The sequence below is a fragment of the Lacerta agilis genome, chromosome 1 (assembly GCF_009819535.1).
Source record: "Lacerta agilis isolate rLacAgi1 chromosome 1, rLacAgi1.pri, whole genome shotgun sequence".
In the NCBI taxonomy this organism is placed as follows: domain Eukaryota; kingdom Metazoa; phylum Chordata; class Lepidosauria; order Squamata; family Lacertidae; genus Lacerta; species Lacerta agilis.
The window spans coordinates 115,535,437-115,562,146 of record NC_046312.1 but is presented as its reverse complement, the minus strand read 5'-3'; the positions used below and the strand labels follow the sequence as shown (position 1 = coordinate 115,562,146).

Below are 26,710 nucleotides of genomic sequence, written 5' to 3'. Positions count from 1 at the left end.
CTTCCAGTTTTGTGGTGTTCTATTGCCCAGGTGGCACTGTGGGTTAAACCACAGAGTCTAGGGCTTGCCGATCAGAAGGTCGGCGGTTCGAATCCCCGCAACGGGGTGAGCTCCCGTTGCTCGGTCCCAGCTCCTGCCCACCTAGCAGTTCGAAAGCACATCAAAGTGCAAGTAGATAAATAGGGACCGCTCCGGCGGGAAGGTAAACGGCATTTCTGTGCACTGCTCTGGTTCACCAGAAGCGGCTTTGTCATGCTGGCCACATGACCCGGAAGCTGACTGCAGACAAACGCTGGCTCCCTTGGCCTATAGAGCAAGATGAGCGCCGCAACCCCAGAGTCGGACACGACTGGACCTAATGATCAGGGGTCCCTTTACCTTTACCTTTTTATTGCCAAGTTGTTCATAAACTAAGCTGCTCTAAAACCAAGGTACCACTGTAGTCGTCTGTGGCTAAGTGAATACAATGTCTGGAGAAGCTTGTTCAGTACTGCAGTCTCAAAAACAAGTCACGAAAACGAAGTCACAAGCCACAGTCACAAGTCAGTCCCATAAAACGAAGAACAAGTCAAAGTCAAAAAAAAAAAGAAAAAGCCACACAATGTCCAACCCCGAAGAGTGATTCCGGATATTGACTGCTGTTACGTAGATTTCTTCGTCAGCGTGGTGGAAAGATATGGAATAGCTTCATAAACCAATCTTGTTTAGACTGAATATATATGAATGAAAATATCAAATGCTGTGGTACAGTGCTCATGTAATAATGTAGTCACTAATGTATACTTACTTTGTGCAACACAGGGGTTTGTTTGGTTACTTATTGTTGTACCAGGATCAGTTTGAGACATTATCATCCATTAGAAATCCAGGAGATGAATTGGAGGCTGAAGACCTATTCCATTCCAGAAACAGGGCTCCTTATAGGCCAGGGCTAAGAATGGCTCGTCGTGTATGCGTTAGCCCAATGATTCTCAAACTATTTTCTTTGGATCACACTTTCAGATTAAAAACTTGCTCGTGCCACACGGAATGTTTTTATCGATAAGAAATACATTGAAAAACTGAAAGAGGCAATTCCTAGCAGCACTTGATTTATAACATAGAACACAGCTGCTTTATAGTATGATTCTGGGACATCCAGAAAGTAGAAAACATTGCAGCTGCATAACGACATGCCATTCCCAAAATATAATATTAATTGCCCTTGAATTTCCCTGCCATATTTGCCATCCTCTTCTGCCACACAAGTATGGTGTGCCACACCCTTTGAGAACTGCTGTGCAGCTCTAAGAGCATTTGGGCCCATAGTACAGAGTTGCCATGGCTTTAGAATTCGGAGCCAAACTTGTTGTTGTTGTTCAGTCGTTCAGTCGTGTCCGACTCTTCGTGACCCCATGGACCAGAGCACGCCAGGCACGCCTATCTCTCACTGCCTCCCGCAGTTTGGCCAAACTCATGCCAGTCGCTTCGAGAACACTGTCCAACCACCTCATCCTCTGTCGTCCCCTTCTCTTTGTGCCCTCCATCTTTCCCAACATCAGGGTCTTTTCCAGGGAGTCTTCTCTTCTCGTGAGGTGGCCAAAGTACTGGAGCCAAACTACATTACCATAAACTCCACATGATGTAATTGTGCTGGATTGTACCATTTCAGACTGCAAAGAGCACTGAAAGTTGCAGTAATTTAATACAAACACAAAATTAGCATGGTAATTATAGAGATTATGACAGTGTTCAGAGAAAGAAAGAAAGAAAGAAAGAAAGAGAAAGAAAGAAAGAAAGAAAGAAAGAAAGAAAGAAAAGAAAAGAAAAGATCCATTTGTGTTCTGAAGTGAGAAGAGGCCAGCGATACATGATACATTCCAGCGCATGAGAGCTGTTCAGTGTTTTATTTATTGTTTGTGACTATTTTTGTTATATTGCTCAAGGCAGCTTACATAATTACAATATAACAAAAAACAGTCATAAACAATAAATAAAACACATCAAGAATTTCAACAGAATTGAACAATGTCCACATTAAATCATAATAAAATCTTAAAAATAAAGATGCAAAAAAGTTATACCAATTGCAGCAGCAACAACAAAACCCCTAAACAACATCCCAACCCAAGTGTCTGTTCAGCAGCCTCAGCTTTTGTAGCTGGAGTCAGTCAGGGCCCCACCACCCCAGGCCAGGTAGAAAAAGGCCTGCAAGGCAGGGAGCTGGTCTTCACAGCCAAGGTGGTCTCTCTTTAAAGTTGTTTCTCCCACAGACAGAAAATGATTCTCTGGTCACATCCACAATAATATTAAATATTGCAGTTATTTCTTCCCTGCTTTACAAGCTCTTAGCAAGATGGCGTACAAGTAACTTTCAGTCTTAGCCAAACAAAAGTTTGACTCCCTAGAACAACAGCTAACACTACCTGCTGGTCCATGCTGGCTCTCTAGGCTGGCTCTCATCAGACAGCTTTTTTTAAGAACAGCAGTCTATCTCTAGCAGGGAGGTATTGCAGCTGGAGTCAATTCCATTACCAATCTGAATGCCGTTAGCTGCAAGAAACTAGCTTATGCCCAGTTTGTAATTTTCTTCATACACCCTGTTAGGACTTGTAGATAGCACCAGGCAAAGCTAAAAGAATAGCAACTGGGTTGTAAAATGATGGATGTGCAGAATTGAATGTGGTTTTAAAATGCAGTTTCCTCCACACATTGTCTGAGCAAATACCAGGGGACAGATTGCAGACCTGTAAAACCTACTGTGGGCAAGAAAGCAACCATTTTGCAGGCTGATTACATTGTAAATGCTAATGATTACACAGATTCTTATTGTAGTCGTGGCATGTGTGATGTTGCAATTAAGGTTGTGCCAGTGTTGTCATTATGACTCCTCTGAAATATACTCAAGAACAGAGCTCTCTGCCGTGATTGTACTGGACTATTCAGCATTTGAACTGCACTGGAAGTTTGGTATTGCTGCTGTAATTGAGGTCACCAGGTCTATTCTGCTCCCACTGTGCGAATATTTTCCTTGTTCAGTGTTGCAATTCCATCTTTTCAGCGAAAGAAAGAATGTGGATCAGACTGTTGCTATTCTTCATTTAAATAGAGGGAATTCTTTGTTAACCTTCATAGGGAAAAGGCAATGTAGGGAGGAGGAAGATAAGGTGTGTGCTGGCAGTAGCTCTAGGGCAAAATGTGTTTGTCTTTAGGAAATTTGGATTAGTAAATTTCCTTTCGCCAGAAAATAGAGGACAATACAGTGCTCCAGTTCTTCCAGCACCCAGGGAGCTATTCATAAGAGGGTCAAAATTTTACCTTGTTGTCTTCCCAAAACATTAAGTAAAATCATAATTAGTTGGGGGGAGAAATTAGTCTGAGACCTTGTTATTCACCCCATTCCTAAGTGTTGTACTATTCTACATAGTATTGGGAGTAGTTTGGGCCAGACCAGAAGATTAAAGGGCAGTTTAGTGGAAGCAACCAGATTGAGAAAAAGTGATATCCATGTGTTGACAGTGGTAAAGTTAGCAACGTGGTAAAGTTAGCAAGTTTCCAGGGCGTGGTGGACAGGGTTGTTGTTGTTTTATAAGCAGGAACTTGAGGGAACTGAGTTCCCTTACCTTTTAAAAATTATTCTTTTCTTTGGCGATCACTTGTAGCCGAGTAAGATTGTCTTCCATAAACACGGTTTTAACAATCAGTCCGTAAGTGACTGTGGAGGCCAATTCTGGATCCCCACGTCCTTCCACAGTGGGAACATAGGTTTTTGGGCTGGAGTTGATCACGGTGTGGATTTGCCAAGTGTGCCTTCCTCTTAGCATGTTTCTCCCTTGCGTCCTGAGTTCGAGTGTCTTCAAAGCCCATGACACCCTTGGTAAAAGCTGTTCTCCAATTGGAGCGCTCGCAGGCCAGTGTTTCCCAGTTGTCGGTGTTTATACTACATTTTTAAAGATTTGCCTTGAGAGTATCTTTAAACCTCTTTTGTTGACCACCAGCATTATGCTTTCCGTTTTTAAGTTCGGAATAGAGTAGTTGCTTTGGAAGGCGATAATCAGGCATCCGCACAACATGACCAGTTATATGGGGGCACCAAAATCTTTTAAGTGCTTAGGGCCTCTAAAGGTCTTAATACAACCCTGTGTGTATGGTTGTTATCCCACCCAACATGCATGTGTATTACAGCTCCACTTTCACAGAAAAATGTAGCCATTTCCAAGGATCCTTGATTGCACAGAAATGTCTGTTCCCGTTCAAGCAAATGTGAGCAAACCACCCCTCCCTCCAGACCTTCCCTGCTCAACATGTGAAAGTTGAGAACAGAGAGCGCAGAACTGAGGGCAGCGTTGGGCCGGGGGGCATTGTGGACAGAAGCCAGGCTTGGCTCCCCTCCCATTCAAAAAGTGGCACTGTCTCCCCACCCTGCTGCTAAAACACCACCCAGGGGTTTGGCGAGGAGGTTGGTAGGTGGTGTTGCTGCTGCTGCTTCCATAGCAGCAGTGGCAGAAGAAGAATGCAAAGTGTGGCAGCACTGTGTGTGTATCGGGGGTGTCAGCCCTTTAGTGGACTGCCAAGCCCATGCCCATTGATTGTTCTCGTTCTTTAATCTTCTTGTTGTTTAGTTGTTTAGTCGTGTCTGACTCTTCATGATCCCATGGACCAGAGCACACCAGGCACACCTATCTTTCACTGCCTCCTGGAGTTTTGTCAAACTCATGTTGGTAGCTTCGAGAACACTGTCCAACCATCTCGTCCTCTGTCGTCCCCTTCTCCTTGTGCCCTCCATCTTTCCCAACGTCAGGGTCTTTTCCAGGGAGTCTTCTCTTCTCATGAGGTGGCCAAAGTATTGGAGCCTCAGCTTCAGGATCTGTCCTTCCAGTGAGCACTCAGGGCTGATTTCCTTAAGAATGGATAGGTTTGATCTTCTTGCAGTCCACAGGACTCTCAAGAGTCTCCTCCAGCACCATAATTCAAAAGCATCAATTCTTCTTCTTTAATCTTATCACCACCTAAGACACCATCCGTGCCATTATGATTCAGCAAGTGTGAAGCAGCTTGCACAAAGCTGATTTTTTCCATTATTGTCTTCGGCTTCCATTTTGGTCCAACATGGCTGTTCTGATGCTTGCTGGAGTTGGTGGTTCTTTGGTTTTAGCAGCACCCAGACTAATAAGTGAAAACTGATAAGGCCTGCAGGCAAACGTGAAGCAAATTTGATGTTATATTTCCAGTATCAGCCTTCTGAGTACAACATAGAGAGACACACAAATGCAATAGATACTCCATCTTTCTTCATATTTGACTAAGAAGTTTTCTTAGCAGCATGTGCTTTTAGGTTGGGTTTTTTTTTTTAAAGTCTTCAGTAATAAAACTGACATTTCCCATCGCCCTGGAGGGGAAACACAGTGGGAGTTTTCTATTTATTTGGAAAAGTAGTTCATTTGCAAGCCAACTCAGCAATTAGAAATGGCTTGGTATAAAAAGGCTGTCGATATAATGTACCCTCAATCCAAACACAACACTTGCAGCCCATCCAAGCACCAAGTAAGGATTGCAAAGGCATCTTGGGAGTCGTTCTCAGTGGGTACCCCTCGGCTCTGAAATGCCTTTCCCCTAGAAACTTCACCAATGCCTAAACATGTCCCAGAAACAATGCAAGGCTTCTCTGTTTCAACTGTGCTGGCAAAGGATGGTCTGGGTGAGAGCAGATTAGAGCAAATAATTCTAAATTTACAAAATATTTCATCTATGGAGAATAGAGCCATTCAGAGAAGGAAACCGAAATGACCAAGAGGACAAGACCGACTCGCGTTGCAAATTTGGAGCTTTTTAGTTTAGAGAAACAGCGAGTAAGAGGGGGACAAGATAGAGTTGTATAAAGTTATGCATGGTGGGGTAAAACTGGCTACTAGTTATGATGGTTATGTTTTATGTTGGGGAGAGTGCTCTTGTGCTTAGGTCCTGCTTGTGGCTTCCTATAGCCATCTGGTTGGCTACTGTGCGAACAGAATTGCAGAGGTGGAAGGGGCCACAAGGGTCTTCTAGTCCAACCCCCCCGCAAGGCAGGAATCACCCACCCTATGTGGGGCTTGAACTCACGACCCTGAGATTAAGGGGGTCTCTATGCTCGTAGAAGTAGGCAGCTTGGTGACATACTGATCTTCCCAGGTTAACTTCGCAGGTTAACTTTCCCCTGGGTCATGAGTGTAAAAGGGAACACATAGTAAAGAATTCCGTCATGCCTCCATAACGGAGTTGCTCGCACTGAGCTCCTGCCCCTTCCCCTTCCCCTCTAGCAACAACACCTGCTTCTACATCGTCCGTTCGTGGACAATTGTCTCTGCGCTCTTTGTTCTTGCTCCCTGTTATGTACTGAGCCGAATCCTAGAACAATAGGATCCAGAATGCAGCAGTCTGATTGGTCCGCAGGAGCCACCCAATCCAGCTCCAGGTGAAAGTGAATCAAAAACCTGATTGGCCTGCAAGAGCAGCCAATCAGGCTCCTGGAGGAAGTGAATCCACAACCTGATTGGCCTACAGGAGTAGCCTGGAATTAGCCAATCACGTGGGGCCCATTGTGTAAATAATGTATATATAGCAGACGTTTTGGGGAAAGACTCATTCCTTGCTACTATGAGCTGAATAAAGAGCATGAAATTCACACTTGACTCCGAGTATATTTCACTCCCTTAACAAATGCTGTGTTTTGGGAGAAGGGAGGGGGGTCAGTTATACTGCCCATAGACATGTCAGCTAGCTTCTCTGTCTCCCCTCCCCTTCTCCTAACACTGCATAACTCTTATTTCGTCTGTCTCTGAGCTGTTATCTTCCTCCAAGCCCTGCTGTAAATCAAGACTGCCTTCCTCCTCTCTGGAAGCTACAAAAGAAGGGGGGAGACACCCAGGACCAGTGCTAGGGTTTCTTGTGCCCTAGGCAGACCACCTTCTGGCGCCCGCCCCGCCGCCCGCCCCCCACCAAAGCCGGCTTTAGCGGGAGGTGGGGGTGGTGGAGAGGTAAGCAGCAGTTTCTCCACTGTAGCGGAGAAGCTGCTGCTAGCCCGTCCCCCCCCCCCGTCCAAGCCTGGCCAGCGCCCCCTCCATTTTGGCACCCTAGGCAATTGCCTAGTTCGCCTTAATGGATGCGCAGGCCCTGTAGACACCCCCCACTCCTCCTCCTCTTCAGTCCAGTCCCTGACACCTAGCCTCTTACCTCATGTTGGCCTTAGTGCAGAAAAACCTAGCATCTGTGTCTGACCACGCGGCTCAAAAGTGCAGCTCCTTCCAAGTGCTCTATTGCCACCTCAGGTTCAGTCTGTTTAAAATTTTTGCATTGAACCTAAGCACAGTACACTGACCTGCGCACAGCCGAGAACCTGCAGAATGGTAAATGTTCAACACTGATGAGCGTCGAAGACAATAAATCACACAATGCCTGGGTTTATTTAAAGATATTGGCCATGAATTCGTATCTTTTTTTTTATTGTGCTCACCAGTAAGTAGTTGCATTATGCTAATTAACTAAGATTCTTACCTTCTTGCTTTGCTTTTCATAGTATCTCTGAGGGAGGTTTTGGGTCCACCAACAAAAAGCTTTTAAATGTTTCTAATTGATTTGTTGTTGTTGTTTTAAAAATCTCCCCAACACCTTTTATGCATGTAATCATGCTTCAAATGAGCCCGTTGAAACAAATGGGATGCTAATAGACACTTTGGTGGTCAAAAATAAACCTTGACTAGGACTGAAACAGAAACTCAGAACCATTAATGCAAAATACGCCCCATCAAGTTGCAAAACCACTCTTTCCACTTTCTCTCCTTGTTGAAAAGCGAATTGCAATTTTTTTTAAAAAAACTATTTTTTTATTAAAGATTTCTTCTGATCAATAAAGCATGGATGCCATACAATTGCTCGTGGTATAGGAGATGAAGGGGAAATTGTGAAATGCAACTTGGACAACACATGTATGTGGAGTTGTTTAGAGTCATGTGTGCTGTTTTAAGAAGCAGCGGGTGGAATTCAACTCTCCTCACCCTGAACACTGTTCTGGGTGTTCTTCCTGCCCCCACCCCAAAAACCCCATTATTCTAGCATGGAGGGCTCTACAATAGGAGAGGGGGAGAGGGTAGAAAGCCTTGTGGAGGGCTTTTACTGACAAGGTTCATCGGGCAAATCCCACCCTTAAAATACAGACAAACACATCTTTAGATTCTTGAAGGCTGAGCCCAGTGATAACCCTCAGATAACTCCTGCTGTTAAATGATATCAGCAGCACACAGCCAGAGAGTGCAGAGGTCGGGTGGCCACCTGTCATGGATGCTTCAGTTGAGATTCCTGCATAGCAGGGTTTTGGACTAGATGTCCCTTGGGGTCCCTTAAATCTACAGTTCGATGATTCTATGAAATTGGGCTCAGTTTGCCATCATGGCTGCTTTCTGCCTGCTTCCAAGTAAAGCCACAAGTCCACTCTAGCTCACTATTGTCAGCAGTTATGGGAAGCAGTAGTAATGTATGGAAGTGAGAGATGGACCATAAAGAAGACTGGTTGCTGAAGAATTGATACTTTTGAATTATGGTGCTGGAGGAGACTCTTGAGAGTCCCACGGACTGCAAAAAGGTCAAACTTATCCATCCTTAAAGAAATCAGCCCTGAGTGCTCACTGGAAGGACAGATCCTGAAGTTGAGGCTCCAGTACTTTGGCCACCTCATGAGAAGAGAAGACTCCCTAGAAAAGACCCTGGTGTTGGGAAAGATGGAGGGCACAAGGAGAAGGGGACGACAGAGGATGAGATGGTTGGACAGTGTTCTTGAAGCGACTAGCATGAGTTTGGCCAAACTGCGGGAGGCAGTGAAAGATAGGTGTGCCTGGCGTGCTCTGGTCCATGAGGTCACGAAGAGTTGGACATGACTGAACGACTGAACAACAACAATGGGAAGCAGCTCTTCAGGGTTTGCAGATGTGTTTTCCCCTCCTATCTGGAAAAATCATTGCTTAAACTTAAAATATTTTACATTCAAAACATGTGTGCTACTACTAAGCTTTGGGTGTTCCCCTACATTCTGACATTCATTTTGTTTCTTTTTTCTATTAATATTTTCAATTACAATCCAATAATAGCCTCATTATAACAATACCAAATTATAATACAATGACTAATACCAATCATTCAAATACCGAATTATATAATTTAGGTGGCTCCCCGCGTGCTAGATTTGATGGTTTGGTGATTTTCTTTATTTCTGAGTTCCAAAATCTTAATTTCAATTACATTCCGGTCAAAATAATAATCCCTTATACAACAACTGCAATATTAATAATTTCCATTTGTGCTGACATATTAAACGATTTATAGATCTACAAGTGAGGCACTCAAAACTACATCCTCCTTCTTCCTGTGTGTGGCAATTATTCTGTCCATGGTGTTTCTTCCTGTCCTTGTAAAATGTTATATGTCTATCCTTTCCCGGCTGTTGCGTGTAGAGGTCCTCAAGCCCACCCCCAAGTAACTCACACCATACACAGAAATTTTGTTAAGGTTAAATGGCATAAAAATTTGGCCACAACCGTTTTATTAAATTACACCATGTGAGTGGTTGCTTAGGCATTGGTTTGACTATGTCCCATCTAGGGGACAGGCTGACTTCCAACCGCTTGGTGGAAGACAGCAAGAGGGAAAACACTTTGGGGAGAGTATTTGGGGGACGGGGCGACCAAGACCCTCCCTCTCCCTTAATGCTCCCAGGGGCCCTTGCGTGGCCCAAACCCATGACCTGGGATGACAAGCATGGAGAGCCCCTGGATTCCTTTAACGGAATTCCCTGCGCAGCAGCAGCAATGGAGGGGCAGGCACGGCCAACCACTTCCCCTCCCGCGATCCAATTAAATAACCAATGCCTAACCGCCAACCTTACAGTTGTGACTAATTGCTATGTAGTAGGCGAAAGCCCAATGGCCAAAACCAATCTGCCAATTGGGAAAATTCCTACTAGGCCCCTGTCAAAGCAGACGACCCCATGACAGGCAATAGCAAGGTCAAAGCGCACGCCTATACCAAGGGGGGGGGGATGGGAGATCCGATGCACGCAGCAAAGAGGGGCAGTTACTAAGAACGCCCAGTATATATACCCCTGACCTGTCCATCAACATTTTGCAACATACTAATCTCCCCAACAACTGCCTCGGCCCCTATCAATACTCTAGCTAACAGATTAGATCCCTCCCCACAACTTTAGCAGGGTGTCTTGCTAGGCCCCAACCGCAACACGTGCTCTCTATGAAGGAGAACACGCTTTGCGTGTAGAGGTCCTCAAGCCCACCCCCAAGTAACTCACACCATACACAGAAATTTTGTTAAGGTTAAATGGCATAAAAATTTGGCCACAACCGTTTTATTAAATTACACCATGTGAGTGGTTGCTTAGGCATTGGTTTGACTATGTCCCATCTAGGGGACAGGCTGACTTCCAACCGCTTGGTGGAAGACAGCAAGAGGGAAAACACTTTGGGGAGAGTATTTGGGGGACGGGGCGACCAAGACCCTCCCTCTCCCTTAATGCTCCCAGGGGCCCTTGCGTGGCCCAAACCCATGACCTGGGATGACAAGCATGGAGAGCCCCTGGATTCCTTTAACGGAATTCCCTGCGCAGCAGCAGCAATGGAGGGGCAGGCACGGCCAACCACTTCCCCTCCCGCGATCCAATTAAATAACCAATGCCTAACCGCCACCGAGCAAACGAGCTCGCCGCCAACCACTCACAAACCCAGCCCATCCTTCAAGTTTGAAGCCACGGCTTGCAGCCAAGTGTCACACCCCAACGGTGACAGATGCACCCCATCCGGCCGGAAAAGGGTTATTGCCTTGAAGGTGATTTCTGGGTGCGCGATAACTGCTCCGCCCAACGACAAAACTTTGTGGGCTGCCGCTGCCGTAACCCGCTTCCTAGCGCTTTCTGTAGCCGCGGGACGATGGCTGTCACGCCAGACACGCCTTTGCAAAAAATGTGACCAAAATACTTTAGTGGTCGGCAAAGTCGACACCAGTTCCTCCAAATCCTTCAGGATTAAGGAACGCAACACCAGGCAGCCCACCGAAACCAAGTCATTTTCCCCCAATTGTATCACAATGGCCGAAGGGGGGCCCTCCCTTGCCATGAGAGTCCGCACCATCGGGAGCAGTTCACCCCAAAGCATCCCCCGTCTGGCGAACCAGGACACGTGCACATGCCGAGGAAGACCCAGAGCGGGACCCATTCCTGATTCACGAGCTCTGACACCGGCCCAGTGGACAATGCTGTGTCCCATAATCCAGACGCGAACCACTGCTAGGCCTAGGAGAGATGAAAAACAGGCAGCATAAAATATGGGAATCTTATGGTCTCCCTCGCACATAGCCCTTATAGGCGTCAGACTTCCACCTTCCCAAATTCTTGATTCTTTCGACCGACAGGCCCCAGTGAGCCGCAGTAGTTGCTGCCCCTATGCGGAAAGAATGGGGGGCAAAGTTGTTAGCCGGGAAGCCACAGGCTGACAGAGCCTTACGCAAAACCATAGCGAACTGTCGCCTCGCCAGTGGGGCGCCGTCCTGATGGATTAGGAATGGGCCGTCCCCAGGGCTTCTGATGGCCATAAACTTGGCCGTATCCTTCACTGGGCAGGGGCCGGCCTCTCCAGTAGCCGGAAGGCGGAGAAGCGCGCCCCTGCCCAGCTGGTCCGTTTTTGAATTCCGAATAGTGAGGACCAGCTCCGATGTAGACAAGGCGACGTCCTGCAAAAGCAAACCCCTGGAAACCGCCCCTTGTGTGGCTTCGAGAACCACCTCTCCAACCCGGAGTGCCCCAAAAAATGCGATGGAAAAAGCTGCTGCAAAAAGCCTAGCCTCATACTTGGACCAACAAATGGAAGTTAAAACAGCGCGTATTTTTGTGAGGACATCGAATGTGATGGGCCTTCTGGCTGATGCCCTCGGGGGACGGAGTCGTCCCCAGCCTTCCAATGCTTTACGCACCAGGAAGGATGCGCCAGGGTCCTTGTCAAAGAAAGCTTTTGAGAAAAAGGAGATGGCAGCCGAGTGAATCCGAAGCGTCCTTGGGGCACGTCCCTGCTGAAAAAGATGAGCTAAATACTTAAGCACCTGGGAAGTAGAAGGCGGCGACCGCACCGCCACCTGCCTGGGCAAACCGATAAAAGTTACGAAGTCACTCCAAGCCTTATTGTACGCCCTCAGTGTAGAAGGGGAAAGGGAAGCAGCCACACCTTGCAGAACTAAGTGCTGCCAAGGTTCCAGAGATGTACTGGAAAAAATTCCGGGAATTCCTGGGCCTCTGGAGCCAGGGACCTGAAGCGCTCCATCTGGAAACGGGACAGAGCGTCAGCGATCTCATTAGATATCCCTGGAACAAAACGGGCTGAAAATACAATATTATTCCGCAGGCATTGCAGGACAAAGGTCCTGAGCAGGGCCGATACCCTCGCGGAGCGAGAGGACTGTTTTGCAAGCACTGACACGACGGCCTGATTATCGGACCAAAAACAAACTCGGCGGTCCCTAAACTCGTCCACCCACAGGTGGACGGCGACCGCGATGGGGAAAAATTCGAGGAAAGTTAAGTCACGGGAAATTGCCTCGCCTTGCCACGTAGGTGGCCAGTGTTCGGCGCACCAGCGGCCCTTCCAATACAAGCCGAAACCCAAGGAACCAGCCGCATCAGAATGCACTTGAAAATCGTTGTGCAGGTTCAATGTATCCTGCCACAAGGATACCCCGTTGAAATCTCTCAAGAAAACCAGCCAGTTCCGGAGATCCGATTTGACGTCTGCCGGGAGGCGGGTGAAGTGACGTGGGGAGCGAAGGCCGGCAGTAAGCCTGGCCAATCGGTGACAGAAGGGCCTACCAGGAGCCACAACCCTACAAGCGAAATTCAGGTGACCCAAAAGGGATTGGAGCTGCCTCAACGTCACCTTGCGCAGGGGAAGTAGAGCCTCGATGATCTCCTTCAGATTCACCAACTTGGCATCTGGCAAGCGAGAGGTTTGCGCAACGGTATCCAACTGGATGCCCAGATAAATTAACTGCGTGGACGGACCCTCGGTCTTTCCGGCTGCCAGGGGGACCCCCAGTTCCTCAGTCAGGGCTGTAAAAGCCCGCATCAAGGCTGCGCAATCCTCAGTATCGTGCGCCCCAACCAGCAAAAAATCATCGAGGTAATGAGTCACCCCAGTTAGGCCGGTCTTATGGCGCAAGGCCCAATCCAAAAAAGTGCTAAATGCTTCGAAAGCCGCACAGGCTATCGAGCAGCCCATGGGCATAGCTTTGTCAAAATAAAATGACCCGTTGAACTGGAAACCTAAAAGCCAAAAATCTTGCGGGTGAATGGGTAGCAATCGGAATGCCGATTCTATATCGCATTTTGCGAGCATGGCGCCAGGGCCGTATTTTCTAATCAATTTAATCGCGTGGTCCAAAGAAGCGTATTTGACCGAGCAAAGCTCCTGAGGGATGGCAGCATTTACCGACGTACCCTCCGGACGTGATAAATCGTGAATCAGGCGAAATTCGCCCGGGGCCTTCTTGGGCACAATCCCCAAAGGGGAAAGATGCAAGTTAGGGAACGGGGGAGCGGCAAACGGGCCCGCAATGCGGCCCAAAGAGATCTCTTTATCAATTTTCCTTTGAGCCACCTCGGGCATTTCCGAAATGGATTTTTGGTTTGCAGGATTGCGTGCCACGGGAGACGAGGCTACCGGAATCCTGAAACCCAGGGAAAAACCTTCCCTTAAATAAGTAGCCGCCTTTTGATCAGGATAAATTTGCAACCAGGGTAAGAGATCAGCGATACGGACCGGTGTGGGGGCCAAAGACGTATCTACGCTATTTTGCGGCACCTGCTGCTGGTTGAGAGGGGGCTGCCTTAGCAGCTGGGCGCGTGCCCCCTCTTCCCCCCCGAAAGGGCCGTTTTCCCGAAAAACAAGACGAGACGGGATGGTTCCCTCCACACCTGTCACAGACGTGCGGGAATTTGCAGGACGCGCGCTGGCAGGTCCCCTTATTAAAATCCCAGCAACAAATTCTGCGAGGTGCCGGAAAAGCCGCTGCCTTTGCCTTCTGCGGCTCGGGGGTCTTTTTCTCCATAAGGGGGGCCACGTATGTGGACCAGACGTCAAGATCCCTACGATCCCAACGCGCCGAAGTGATCCTGTGGGCTCTGGTCCTGAACTTTTTATCGTACGTGATTGCCGCCGCCTCCCCTGCCATCGCATAGGCCGAGCGCACGATAGACTGATACACAAACATATGCAGGGCTCGTTTGGGGTAAGCAGCTACAATCACGCCTGCGAACACTTGGAAGCAATCAAGCCAATGCTCGAAAGTCTTCTCCACCCTATCGGGCCTCGCACGTTTTTTGGCTGAGGCGGTCGTTCTATCCTGCCCATGTGGGCCATCCTCCAGGGGGGCCAGTCTGAAGATGTCCACGTAGCGTCCTTCCAAAATTCTAGTGCGAATTTTAGAAGACAAGTGGCTACCCGGTATGATGTCCTTTGTCCTGTTGGTGGACACCATGACCTCAGGAACTGGTGAACCGTTCAAAAATTCCTGAGCGGCTCCATACTTGGCCCGGTGGGCATTCGCCCTCCTGCGCCACGCCCACCTAGGTAAGCCTGAGGCCGTTTCACCGAAACCCCAATAAAGCTTTGAGGAGTCCACAGACTCCTCATCCGAACTTGTGGAAGACGAACCTGTAGTTGAGGAGGAAGACCCGTCCCGGGACCTCTTGGCACGCTTCCCGCAGCAATGCTTGTGGCGGCGTTTTCCCCCCTTTGAAGCCTTCCGCGGCATCGGTAGATTGTCCTCGGAGGACGACTCAGACTGACGACGCTGATGAGAAGCACCCGGAGTGGGGGCCATGGATGCAGCCGAGGTGGTACCCTTGCTCCTCCCGGACTGCCGCCGACCGCCGCCTTCCTTGTGGCCTCGCCTGCCCGAAGAAGCCTGCGTGGCCACGTAAGCGCTGCCTTCCGAAGAGGATCGAGACTCAAGGGCCAGCTGCGGCGTACCTGAAAACAGTAAAACAGAACCAGGCGGAGAAGGTGAATCCCGTGAAGTAGCCGCGCGACGCTGCGATCGACCCCCCCCGCCTGCCAGTGGCCCGGGCCCGCCCCCTTGTGGCGGTCCTGCGACCGCGCGCCCCCCTCCCCCGGGTGGAAGCCCGGGGAGAGGATGGACCCGGAGTGGATGGCGCCTGGGCGTCCGAAGACAGGACCCCAGAAGGCGGAATGCCTTCTCCCTCGGCGCTACCCGAGACATCTGGTGAAACAGCGTCGGCCGTCAGCGAAGGCCCTGTTTGGGTACTTGAATGCGGCGCGGCACGCTGCATAACGCCGTCCATATCTGATGAAAAGCGGGCCAAGGCTGCCGGATCGCTGGCCAGGCTGGCGACGAAGGACTGAATGCGCTGCATAGTGTGCGCCGGGGATGTAGAGCGCAAAGCCTGGGATGGGCCCTTGATGGCCCTCTTGGACTGGATAGGCGATGCCTGGGTTGAGGCCTCCTCCGACGCCATATGAGCTGCGTGCAAACCAATGGAAAATTTTGCGTCCGCTGAAAAGGCCGGTTGCCACCGAAACCTGCAGGCGTCGCTACCCAAACAGCCACAAGAGACCGACCTGTAAGGACTAAGAAGAAACAGCTAAAAGAGTAAAATGAAAATACAATTTTTTTTTTTTTTTTTTTAAATTAATTAAATTATAAATAACAGGTAAAAGCTCCTAGAGGCAACAATCCAGCTCCAGCAACAAATAAACCAGGCGTAGTAACAAAAACGGCCACCAGAGGGAGCAGGGAAAGCAATTCAATTGAAAGAACACACTAAGAAAGGTGCAGTAACCCAGCCGGCCAGTGGAGGCAGCAGAGAGCAGCTCAAGAGCTCAGTGAGAGCTCTCTGTGCAGTAAGGCCGGCTGGCCACCAGGGGGCAGCAGCGTCAGAAAAAGCCAGCAGCCCGGGAAGGAGAGCAATGGCGTCCCAGGGATTGAGCCGGCCAGCCAAAGGTAAGCAGGCAGAGACCTCGCTCTACCCCCTCTCCCTAGCGTCGACAACAAGGACCCAGGCAGGCGGAGCAGCGCTGGCCGTTAGAGCGGCCGCGTGGGATTCCTCGCTGCCTGGGATCGGCGCCGGCAGCCGCGCTGAGCCGCGGCAGCCGGCAAGGCTCGCATTCGGCCCCACAGAGGCCAGGGAAACACCGGAGCAGCCGCGGCAGCCGGCACGCTCGTCCCCGGCCCCTCCGAGGCCAGGGAAATGCTCGGAGCAGCCGCGGCAGCCGGCAAGCTCGTCCCCGGTCCCCCGGAGGTCAGGGAAACGTCGGGGCAGCCGCGGCAGCCGGCGAGCCCGTCCCCGGCCCTTCCGAGGCCAGGAAAACGACGGAGCAGCCGCTCCGGATCGGCGACGCAAGGGCCGCCCCAAGGCCAAGCCAAGCCTCCGAGCGCCAGAGCAGCCTCGGGCGCTCGTCCCGCGTCCCCTGAGCACGGGAGGCAAAGGGGCAGGCCCGCGATTCAGGCCTCCGCCCCGGGGACGAAACGGAGGCCGCGGAGGCGGCACGAGGCCCGGCGAAAAGCCCTGGTGTAACGCGGCGCTAGCCGCGACGAACGGCGAGGCGGGGGTGGGCCAAACGGAGGGGCCGAGGCCCTGCCGGGAGGCCGGCTCGCACGTTGCGAGCCCGCCCCGCGAGGATGGCGCCCTCCCTCCCCGGTCGCAGTCTCAGGCCTGGTACTGGGCAGAACACAGCGTGAGCGATGGCCCGAATGGGAGGAGGGGGCGAAACTAGGGATTGGGATTGGGAAGGGAAGGAGAGGGTCCCAAAGGGGTGGAGGGAGAAGGATCGAGGGCAGAGAGTAATAACCTGAATAGGGAGCAAAATTAACGAAGGGTAGCGAAGAAAACGAGCGAAAAGAGGAACGATACAACCGTTAGGCTGGAACGCGTCTCTCTGCAAGGCTCGGGACTGAACAGATCCAGATCCGATGCACGCAGCAAAGAGGGGCAGTTACTAAGAACGCCCAGTATATATACCCCTGACCTGTCCATCAACATTTTGCAACATACTAATCTCCCCAACAACTGCCTCGGCCCCTATCAATACTCTAGCTAACAGATTAGATCCCTCCCCACAACTTTAGCAGGGTGTCTTGCTAGGCCCCAACCGCAACACGTGCTCTCTATGAAGGAGAACACGCTTTGCTGCTCTCCATCATGCCTTGGGTGGATCTGATATCCCACCGTTGTCTCAGAAATTTCTCTTGCTCCTTCTCGTGCCTTGTTGTTTTGAAACTTTAACAACAGCTGCAAAAATCACCCCGTCCCAATACATTCAGGAGTAATTCAACAGAGAGAGGAAAAAACATTCATTTTTCTATTGAATTACTCATGCTATTTCTTACTGTTTTGAGTTGCTATTGCTTTGTGCAATTTTTAAAGTCATTCGCGCGCACACACGCGCACACACACCCCAAGCCAACTATATAAAGCAGAGTGTCTTTTCTGTTTGGAAATGAGGCCAGTGTATTGTCTATACATTACATTGCATATCTTTCAATGCCCTGAAAAGTCTTGCCATTGTTCTGTTTGGTTTGCATGCTATTATCCCAGCATTATCAGATTGCTACTGCCTTCTGTACAGGAAGTCGTACACAGGAGCAATCTGTCAGAGTGTCGTTGAGGATCAATTCTAAATGTTACCCAGCAGGATGATGTTCTATCTCAGTGGGTGCACTGCATTCTACGCTTTGATTATATTGGATGCTAGAATTCAGCCCCTCAGGCTTGTGCATGTACAACAGGTACACTGTGCTGTACATACTGAGACCTACATTGGCTCCCAGTACGTTTCCGAGCACAATTCAAAGTGTTGGTGCTGACCTTTAAAGTCCTAAATGGCCTCGGTCCAGTATACCTGAAGGAGCGTCTCCACCCCCATCGTTCTGCCCAGACACTGAGGTCCAGTGCCGAGGGCCTTCTGGCAGTTCCCTCGCTACGAGAAGCCAAGTTACAGGGAACCAGGCAGAGGGCCTTCTCGGTAGTGGCACCCGCCCTGTGGAACGCCCTCCCACCAGGTGTCAAAGAGAAAAACAACTACCAGACTTTTAGAAGACATCTGAAGGCAGCCCTGTTTAGGGAAGCTTTTAATGTTTAATAGATTATTGCATTTTAATATTCTGTTGGAAGCCACCCAGAGTGGCTGGGGAAACCCAGCCAGGTGGGCAGGGTATAAATAAATTATTATTATTATTATTACTACTACTACTACTACTACTACTACTACCAATACTGTTAAAAATTTCTGGCCTTACAATTTTATAAATTAGGACATCCTATTTAAAAGCAAAATGTATTTGTTGGCATTTCCAAAGATTCCCCCCATGTATTCAGATTATATAGGGGTTATGGGGCAATATGTCTCTGCTTCTAATTCTGTAACTCAGAGGCGATAATTTAAGCTGCAAAGAGAAGCTGGCTGAACGCTCTTGGAATTTAGCATGGAATTTAGTTGTGGTTCAGAAATGTGATCTTGGACAAGTTCTAGGGCCACGCATGACAATGCTTTGGCAGACTTAGAGGTAACAAGGTAAAGACACTTGATTTTTGACTGTAGCCCTGGTCACGGTCACATTCAGATTGCACAATGCATGTATGACGGGGAAGGAATGTGACTGGCTTAGAAGTGACTTCAAGAGTGTATGCGGAAGTGGAACTAACTTACACCAAGATGGAATGAGTGGGGGGGGGGGGAATAGAATTTTATACTGGGTTTTCATTACTTGGTTCTCTATTGAAAGACTTGCTGCTACATAGTGTAGTGTTGGGTGTGATTAATTGACAGTAATAGCCATCCTTGCATAGAGTTAGGCGGCAAAATTTTGGGCTGCACCACTTCAGATTGCAAAGTGGGAGTGAAATGTTTGAATAGTCCTCCATGTAAGATTTTTCTTGCATGTAGCATATCAATGGTAAAGTTTTAGTATAGACTTCTCCCTGGTGTGTGGTTTTACGATATGCAGATAATTTTTTATGTGGGGGCAGGCATTAAAAATATTGCATTACACCTGCTGTCTAGAGTGGTACGGCCCACAATTCTACAATCTCATTTGCTCAATGTGTAGAATGGTGACAAGTCACCCACACCGGGCAAAAGGATTCCTGCATTGCAGGGGGTTGGACTAGATGATCCTTGTTGACCCTTCCAACTATACAATTCTGTGATTCTAAGCCCCACTTAAGTTAAATGGGACTTATCTGTCTAGGATGAATGCATAGGATCACAACCTTCTTGCCCATTTTATCTCATGGATTCAGGATGGACTGCTGCAACATATCCTTATCTCATTTTATTTCATTTTATGGAGACTGCAAACGTTTGGATAATCTATCAGGTGGTCACACCATAACGATTTAAAGATTTAATGCATGCTATTAAGAAGACATGAGTGTCCCGGTGACAGCAGCAAGGACACCAAAGACAAATAGTGAACTCTAGAATGACTTGTTGGGATGAAAGGACACTTGTTAGTAAACAGGTTGTGCACAAGAACTTACAATGGATACAATGGATAAAGTATGCAGTCTGTATTTTCCTACCTTAACTATTCCTTTTTTAAAATTGTTGTTTGATTTGCTTGGGTAAAACGTGTGTGTGTTGTTGTTGTTGTTGTGCAGTTGTTCCCAGTAGATGCATTGATTTCCATAAACCTTTTTTCTTGTATAACATGTATTTTTGTGTATTTGCACTACAAATGTATATTTGTTTTATTTTCTTCCGAAAGATCCTAGTAACAGTAGATTGATGAGTGCTATATATCATCTGTAGGGGAGAGACCAGTTGTTTCCCTCACAGAACTTCAGTTATTAGCATCCCCTGAGGAGGGCAATGGCATTTAAGTACCGTATGTTCAGGTCTGTAGTCAGTGCTGGATTTACATATAAGCTAAACAAGCTATAGCTTAGGGAGTGGGGCCCCCCAAAAAATTTAAGGAAAAAAAACCTGGACGTACATTTTCAAAATATAAGATAAAAAACAAATAAAATACAACCTACATAAAGCAAGAGTGTTTTATGTTGTGTATGGACCTATTTGGTTCATAAATGTCCATATAGCATATATTCAACACAAAAAGCAGCGACAATTTGTTGTTGACAAAGGACAGCTGAACATATAAAGGGCCCCATTACCTTCAGTAGCTTAGGGCCTCATCAAACCTAAATCCGGGCCTGTCTGTAGTGCAGGTATGTCTTTAGGTTAGGCCGACCACAAGCTCAATGATCATTTCCTATGGCCAAATGCCTACTTGGGAACAGAGATTTCACACAGACACTCTTGTTTACAGGCATGAGCGAATACACACTCGAAGACCATATCGTGTTGATGCGTCTGACAAATACTCTCCAGATGATGATCTGGTAAACCTTGAAGTCCTGGATGAGGTAAGGTATGACAAGTTAATGAATTCTCAGTACTCGGTCTTACCGCTTGCTCCTGCCTTCAAGGCATTATTCATATTTCTAACAATATCGCCATGTCACCAAGTTAATTGTTCATAGTCCTGACATAATGAGAAAACCGTGTCATATGATTATGATCTCCTATCGCGGGTTCATTTATATTCTGAGCATTTAGATTGTTCTGTTATACAGTAGAAGCAGATGATGGATGGCAGTTGGTTACATTATTATTTGTGCTTGCTGCAATGAGAAGCTCGGCTCCAAACATCAAGATTAGAGAGGGTGTATATTTCAGAACTACTTTTCCATTGGGGCTTATGCATGAAAAGTATATCGCTATTATAAGCATAGCAACTTTAGTCAAACCATGCACATCACTTTCCACTTACATAAACTTGGTTCTTGTACCTCCAGTGATCTTTCATGGGTACAAATGCATGGCAATTTATCGAACAGGGAAAGAGGCAGAGAGATCTAACCACCACTCCTTGAATGGTCCATTTTCTTCCATCTTTCTCCACCCTGAAATATTCCAACTTCCTGTTGCCCATATCCATCTCCTTCAGCCTGTTTACTTTGCCTCATAAAACTGAGCAAAAGCTGTTGAAAAAGGAGATGGCTTTTGTTTGCATAGACCCAGTAGTGACGTTTCTTGGTGATGCTGGAGTGTGATAGACAGAACCCACTAACTGGCTTTGAACTGTGTGATTTGTTGGGCCCAAGCGAAATGGCCAAGGGGTGCTTGAGCTACAGCACTGCTAAGCATGTTGTAGACCTGATCAACCCTTTCCATGGAAGACCACAAGGTGGGGCGCTGGGGCAGTGTAGCATAAACAGGCAGCAGGGAAGAGCTAAGCAAGATCTTCTTTATGTGCACATTCGTCTTGCCCAAAGCAGTGGATCACAATGAAGCAAGCAATCACCAGTTTGCTTGTATGTATATATGTATGTATGGTAAAGGACCCCTAGGTGGTTAAATCCAGTCAAAGGCGACTATGAGGTTGCAGCGCTCATCTCACTTCCAGGCTGAGGGAGCCAGCATTTGTCCACAGATAGATTTCTGGGTCATGTGGCCAGCATGACTAAACCGCTTCCGGCGCAACAGAACACAGTGACAGAAACCAGAGCGCACGGAAGTGCCGTTTACCTTTCCGCTGCAGCGTTACCTATTCATCTACTCGCACTGGCATGCTTTCGAACTGTTAGGTTGGCAGGAGCTGGGACAGAGCAATGGGAGCTCACCCCGTCACGGGAATTTAAACCACCGACCTTCTGATCGGCAAGCCCAAAAGGCTCAGTGGTTTAGACCACAGTGCCATCTGCATCTTGCATGTGTGTGTATGTATGTATGTGTCTGTCTTTCTTTCTTTCTTTCTTTCTTTCTTTCTTTCTTTCTTTCTTTCCCTACTACCACTCCAGGGGTGCCAAGTTGAATAAAATAGGCTTGGCAGGTAAGCCCCGCCCCACATATTTGATCACATGCATACAAAGCATTTGAATGGCAATGCCCATAAACTGGGGGGGGGGACCCTCTCAAATATTGATGGAGGATGAGGTCACTTCGGCCAGTGTGGTGTAGTGGTTAAGAGTGGTAGAACCGAGTTTGCTCTCCGCTCCTCCACACACAGCTGCTGGGTGACCTTGTACTAGTCACACTTCTTTGAAGTCTCCCAGCCCCACACACCTCACAGAGTGTTTGTTGTGGGGGAGGAAGGGAAAGGAGAATGTTAGCCGCTTTGAGACTCCTTCGGGTAGTGATAAAGCAGGATATCTGAATCCAAACTCCTCCTCCTCCTCCTCCTCCTCCTCCTCCTCCTCCTCCTCCTCTTCTTCTTCTTCCCTTAGGAATTGGCTCCTATGCACCACTCCACTGCTGCCTTTTGCCCGCAGATAAAAATCCAATCCTGGTCAGGTTGCACATTTTGATTCCTAATCTGCCTTCCAGAAGCACTAGAGTCTTGCTGTTAAATAAATAAATCTCTGGGGCCCCGTGTTGGCGTAGGCCTTGGCACAATTGCTCCTGTTAGACCAGGGATAATCTGCCCTTTCACATGGGCCCCCAGTGGAAATGATGGATCCAAAAGACTGCCAGACTGTACCTGCTTTTTGAGAGGTGGTGCAACCCCTTCCAAAATTAGGCAAAATGCCTAATTCCCAGACCGTGGACCCACCCACATCTTGCCAGCGTTCAGTTTAAGTTTGTTGGTCTCTGTCCCGCTCCCCACTGCACCCAGGCAGTGATTCAGAACCTAAACAGCCCCACCTGACACACATGTAACAGAAATAGGGCTAGGTGCCGTCAGCATACCGGTATACAGTGGAACCTCGGTTCTCGAATGTCTCTGTTGATGAATGTTTCGGAACCCGAACACCGAAAACCCGGAAGTAAATGCTTCCATTTTCAAACGCGCCTCAGAAATCGAACGGCTTCTGCTGTGTGTTTTTCAGTTTTCTCAATTGAATTTGCTGGCAGCCCTTTGTGCCTCGGTTTTCAAATGTTTCAGAAGTCGAACGGTCTTCCGGAATGGATTACGTTCGAAAACCGAGGTTCCACTGTATGTGGAACGTGAACCTGTATTTTCATATCAGGGAAGTATTCGTTTGGTTTAATGCAATAAAACTTTGTGGGACGACTTTATTTTCATAGTTTGTGATCCTTTTATTAAAGTGTGGTCAAGGTCCCGCATCTAATAAAAATTGGCACACGTGCATAAAGGTAGAAAATTAGATTTGTTAGCTCTGTCTAGTTTTACTATTTTTATTATTTTAGTTGAGAAGAAAACAGGGACTCATCCGTGTCAGCGCTAAGCACATTTTATGTGGCAATTGATTTCAGTGGGCAATTGAAATTAATTGCACATAAAAGGGCTTCACTTTGAGCCTTAGGTAAAATGTCGCGATTGTAAGCAAAATCATTGTACATTTTGTGCTTATAGCAAGTAATTTAGCTGAATGTTATATCATTGTGTAGATTTGAAAAAATCAGGAAGTTAAATATATTTTTGTTGTCTCTTTCTATTCCCAGTGTAGTACAGTTTATTTCTCTGACCCAAACAATGATTGAAATGTAATAGATAGGTTTATTGCTTTTAATGTGGCCTACAGTTATAGATTTATCTCAGAGAGAGATATGAGTCTTGGAAAAAATGGTTTGATACAGCAAAGTCAATATTTGACATAAGTGACAAATAACATTCGAGATTTTTGCTTATTGCTTTTTGCAGTTGATGTACTTATGATGAGTTTCCTGTCTGCAAAATACTGCTTAACTGTAAAACTTGCAATGTTTTCAGGAGACAATTATTCATCAGTTGCAGAAGCGCTATGCAGACTTACAAATTTATACTTACGTTGGAGATATCTTAATAGCCTTAAACCCCTTCCAGAATCTCAGCATATATTCTCCACAGGTAAGAGAATCTTGGGAATGTAACCAGGATGGTGGTTTTGTGATGGTGGAAAAAACTGCTCATGGAAAGCAAGGCACACCCCTCTCCCCTGCTGCACCCATCTGTGCCTTGTCCCATCCTCTTTCCAGGTGTTCCCTCACTTCTCAAGAGCAGTTTGAAGGGATAAGGTGAAGGGACATGGAAGGCTGCAGTGGATAGGAGGGATCTGGGTAGGAGGGATTCTTGCACAAGCAGAATTGGCTTCCACTACAACTTTTGGCTCCCCAACCTGTTGTTTTGTAAATATTTGCTAAGTACTGGGCTGTTGGGAGCGAGTCAGCAATAAATCACACTGAGCAAGTGGAGTTAACTCTTTATTAGAAGAAACGGGATCTGTTCAGGAGTGCCACCAGGCCTAATGAGCACAGCTGCAGTGGTGCCTCAGGTTACAAACACCTCAGGTTACAGACACTTCGGGTTACAGAGTCCGCTAACCCGGAAGTAGTACCTCGGGTTAAGAACTTTACCTCAGGATGAGAACAGAAATTGTGCAGCAGCAGCACGGCAGCAGCAGAAGGCCGCATTAGCTAAAGTGTTACCTCAGGTTAAGAACAGTTTCAGGTTAAGAACGGACCTCCAGAACAAGTTAAGTTCGTAACCAGAGGTCCGCTGTACTCTGATTTTGTAGGTCTTATCTCTATGAGTTGCGGAGACTGAAGGCTCCTGCCTTCCCACCGCTGCCTAAGTCTTCTCCTCTCCCGGGTCTTTCCCCAGCAATACAAGACTATGCTGGCGTGCCTGGCTTTGCTCCCCCTACTTAATACCTCTCCTGATTGGAGCAGGAGAGGGAGACACCTTTGCTTCTTCACTAGCTCGACCTCTCTTCTGCCTTTTGGCCTCTTCTGCTTCCGATTCTGATCCTGATCTTCTCTCTAGCACAGACTCTCTCTTCTCACTAAGCCCTGTTGCATGTCGATATCCCGACCCCTCCCGTGATAAATAAGACACAAGACACCGTAAATAAGGTTAAATGGGCAAGAAAAAGGCCACAACTTTATTGGTTCCGGATGTAGAGCGGTATTGGCTTTAGGATTGGATCTAACTGATTATATCCGACTCCAGTACGACTTGCTGGCAGTCCAGGAAGGGATAACCACCGCTGGGTGAGCCCCTGCTGCTGCACATCAGCTAAGGACTCACCCTGTGATCACCGATATGGGGCATGCTTCCGACACCTCTTCCTCCCAGTCTTCTCCCTCTCCTGCCTCTGAGCACTCACTGTCATCCCGCCACCAATCCCCGGGCTCTGAGCGTTCTTCCCTTGGGGGTTCCCCAGCAGGTGCCTACCAACTTTCCTCTGCGTCCAGCCAGCCCATGAATGGGCAATCACATGGCTTTAATAGTCTTACTAAATAAAAACAAAATAAAGCTAAAGTGTTTTTCAACAAAGCCTGCCTTTTTAAACAAAGGATATAAAATTATGAAGTTAAGCTGTTGTGCTGGCCCCAAGGGTTTGTCCATGAAGCGAGGTCCAAGTCCAGTCCTGGGTCTAGGGGTCCAAAGGAGGTCAGTCCGGCGCGGAGCGAGGCAGGGAGCAGGTCAAGGTCCAGGGCAGGTTCAGGCACAAGGTTGCAGGTTGAGCACACGCTTGCAACTAAGTTGCTCACGCAACTTGGGCTGGGTCTGGCTGGCTTTTATCTGGCCCTATGCTTAGGGCGGTCCCGATCCTCCGGAGACTCGCCTCTCCTCCGGGCCTGGAGGCGAGCACTCCTCCTGCAGACACTTAACTCCCTTCGCCTCTCTGCCCTGAGCCTCTGTAGCTCAGGAGAGGCTGGTGGGTTACTGGACCCAGGGGATGCCTCAGCTTCCTCTGAAGAGGCTGGGAGTGGAGCACCTGCAGGCAATGGGTCCTCCCTCCCATCAGGAGCCAGAGCAGACTCTGCTGATGCCTGCACCTGGGGATCCAGCACAGGTGGGGATCCTTCAGGCTCAAGCCCTGGCCCCGGCTCAGCTGGTTCTGGAGGCGGGGAATCCTGTGCAGGCTGGGATCCCTCAGGTTCAGCATCAGAGTCTGACTCCCAGGCCATCACAGCTGTACCCAGAACAGTCGTACCTGGGATCCCAAATGCCTTGCGACTCCCGAACACTGCAAACCCGGAAGTGAGTTTGCGAACATTCTTTGGAAACCAAATGGCTTCTTGCAGCCAATTGGAAGCCGCGCCTTGGTTTTCAAATGTTTTTGGAAGTCGAACAGACTTCCGGAACGGATTCCGTTCAAGAACCAAGGTACGACTGTAATCTGTTTGCCCTCAGGCCCTTTGTTTTCATTATACAGTCATACCTTGTGTTGCGTATGCTCCGTGTTGCGTACGTTCGAGTTACGCACCTCCGCAATCTGGAAGTCCTCCACGGAACGCTCACAACACGCAGATGTGCAGAAGCATTCTGCGCACTTTGCGCATGCGCAGAAGCGCAAAACCCCACGGACTTCCAGGTTTTTCTTTTTCTTTTTGTTCTTTCGCATTACGTACGCCTGGGTTACGTGGCGCGACCCGGAACGGATCGCGCATGTAACCCGGGGTACCACTGTACTGTGAAGTGTTAGGAGTCATGTTAAAACTGAGACACTGTAGCTCAGTAGAACAGCACATTTATTGCATGCAGAAGTTTCAATCCCTGGCGTCTCCACTTTAAAAAGAATCAGGTGGTGGGTCACCTGACTAGGCCAGATGGACAAATTATCTGACCTTTACATAGCAGATTCAGTGATCCCATGAAAAATGCAAGCAGCACATGGGAGTGGGGTGGGAAGTTTCTGTTCATTTATTTTTTAACTGGTGGGTGGGGTTTCTTATTACAT

The 26,710-nt window shown here is 48.2% G+C and overlaps 1 protein-coding gene across 1 annotated transcript in view; it reads left to right on the top strand.

The window, feature by feature from the left end:
• MYO3B (myosin IIIB) overlaps positions 1-26,710 on the top strand; it is a 222,882-nt gene that overhangs the window by 70,157 nt on the left and 126,015 nt on the right. Inside the window, 2 exon segments of the mRNA XM_033168350.1 lie at positions 20,347-20,443; positions 23,755-23,871. Of these exon segments, the coding sequence (XP_033024241.1) occupies positions 20,347-20,443; positions 23,755-23,871 (214 nt within the window).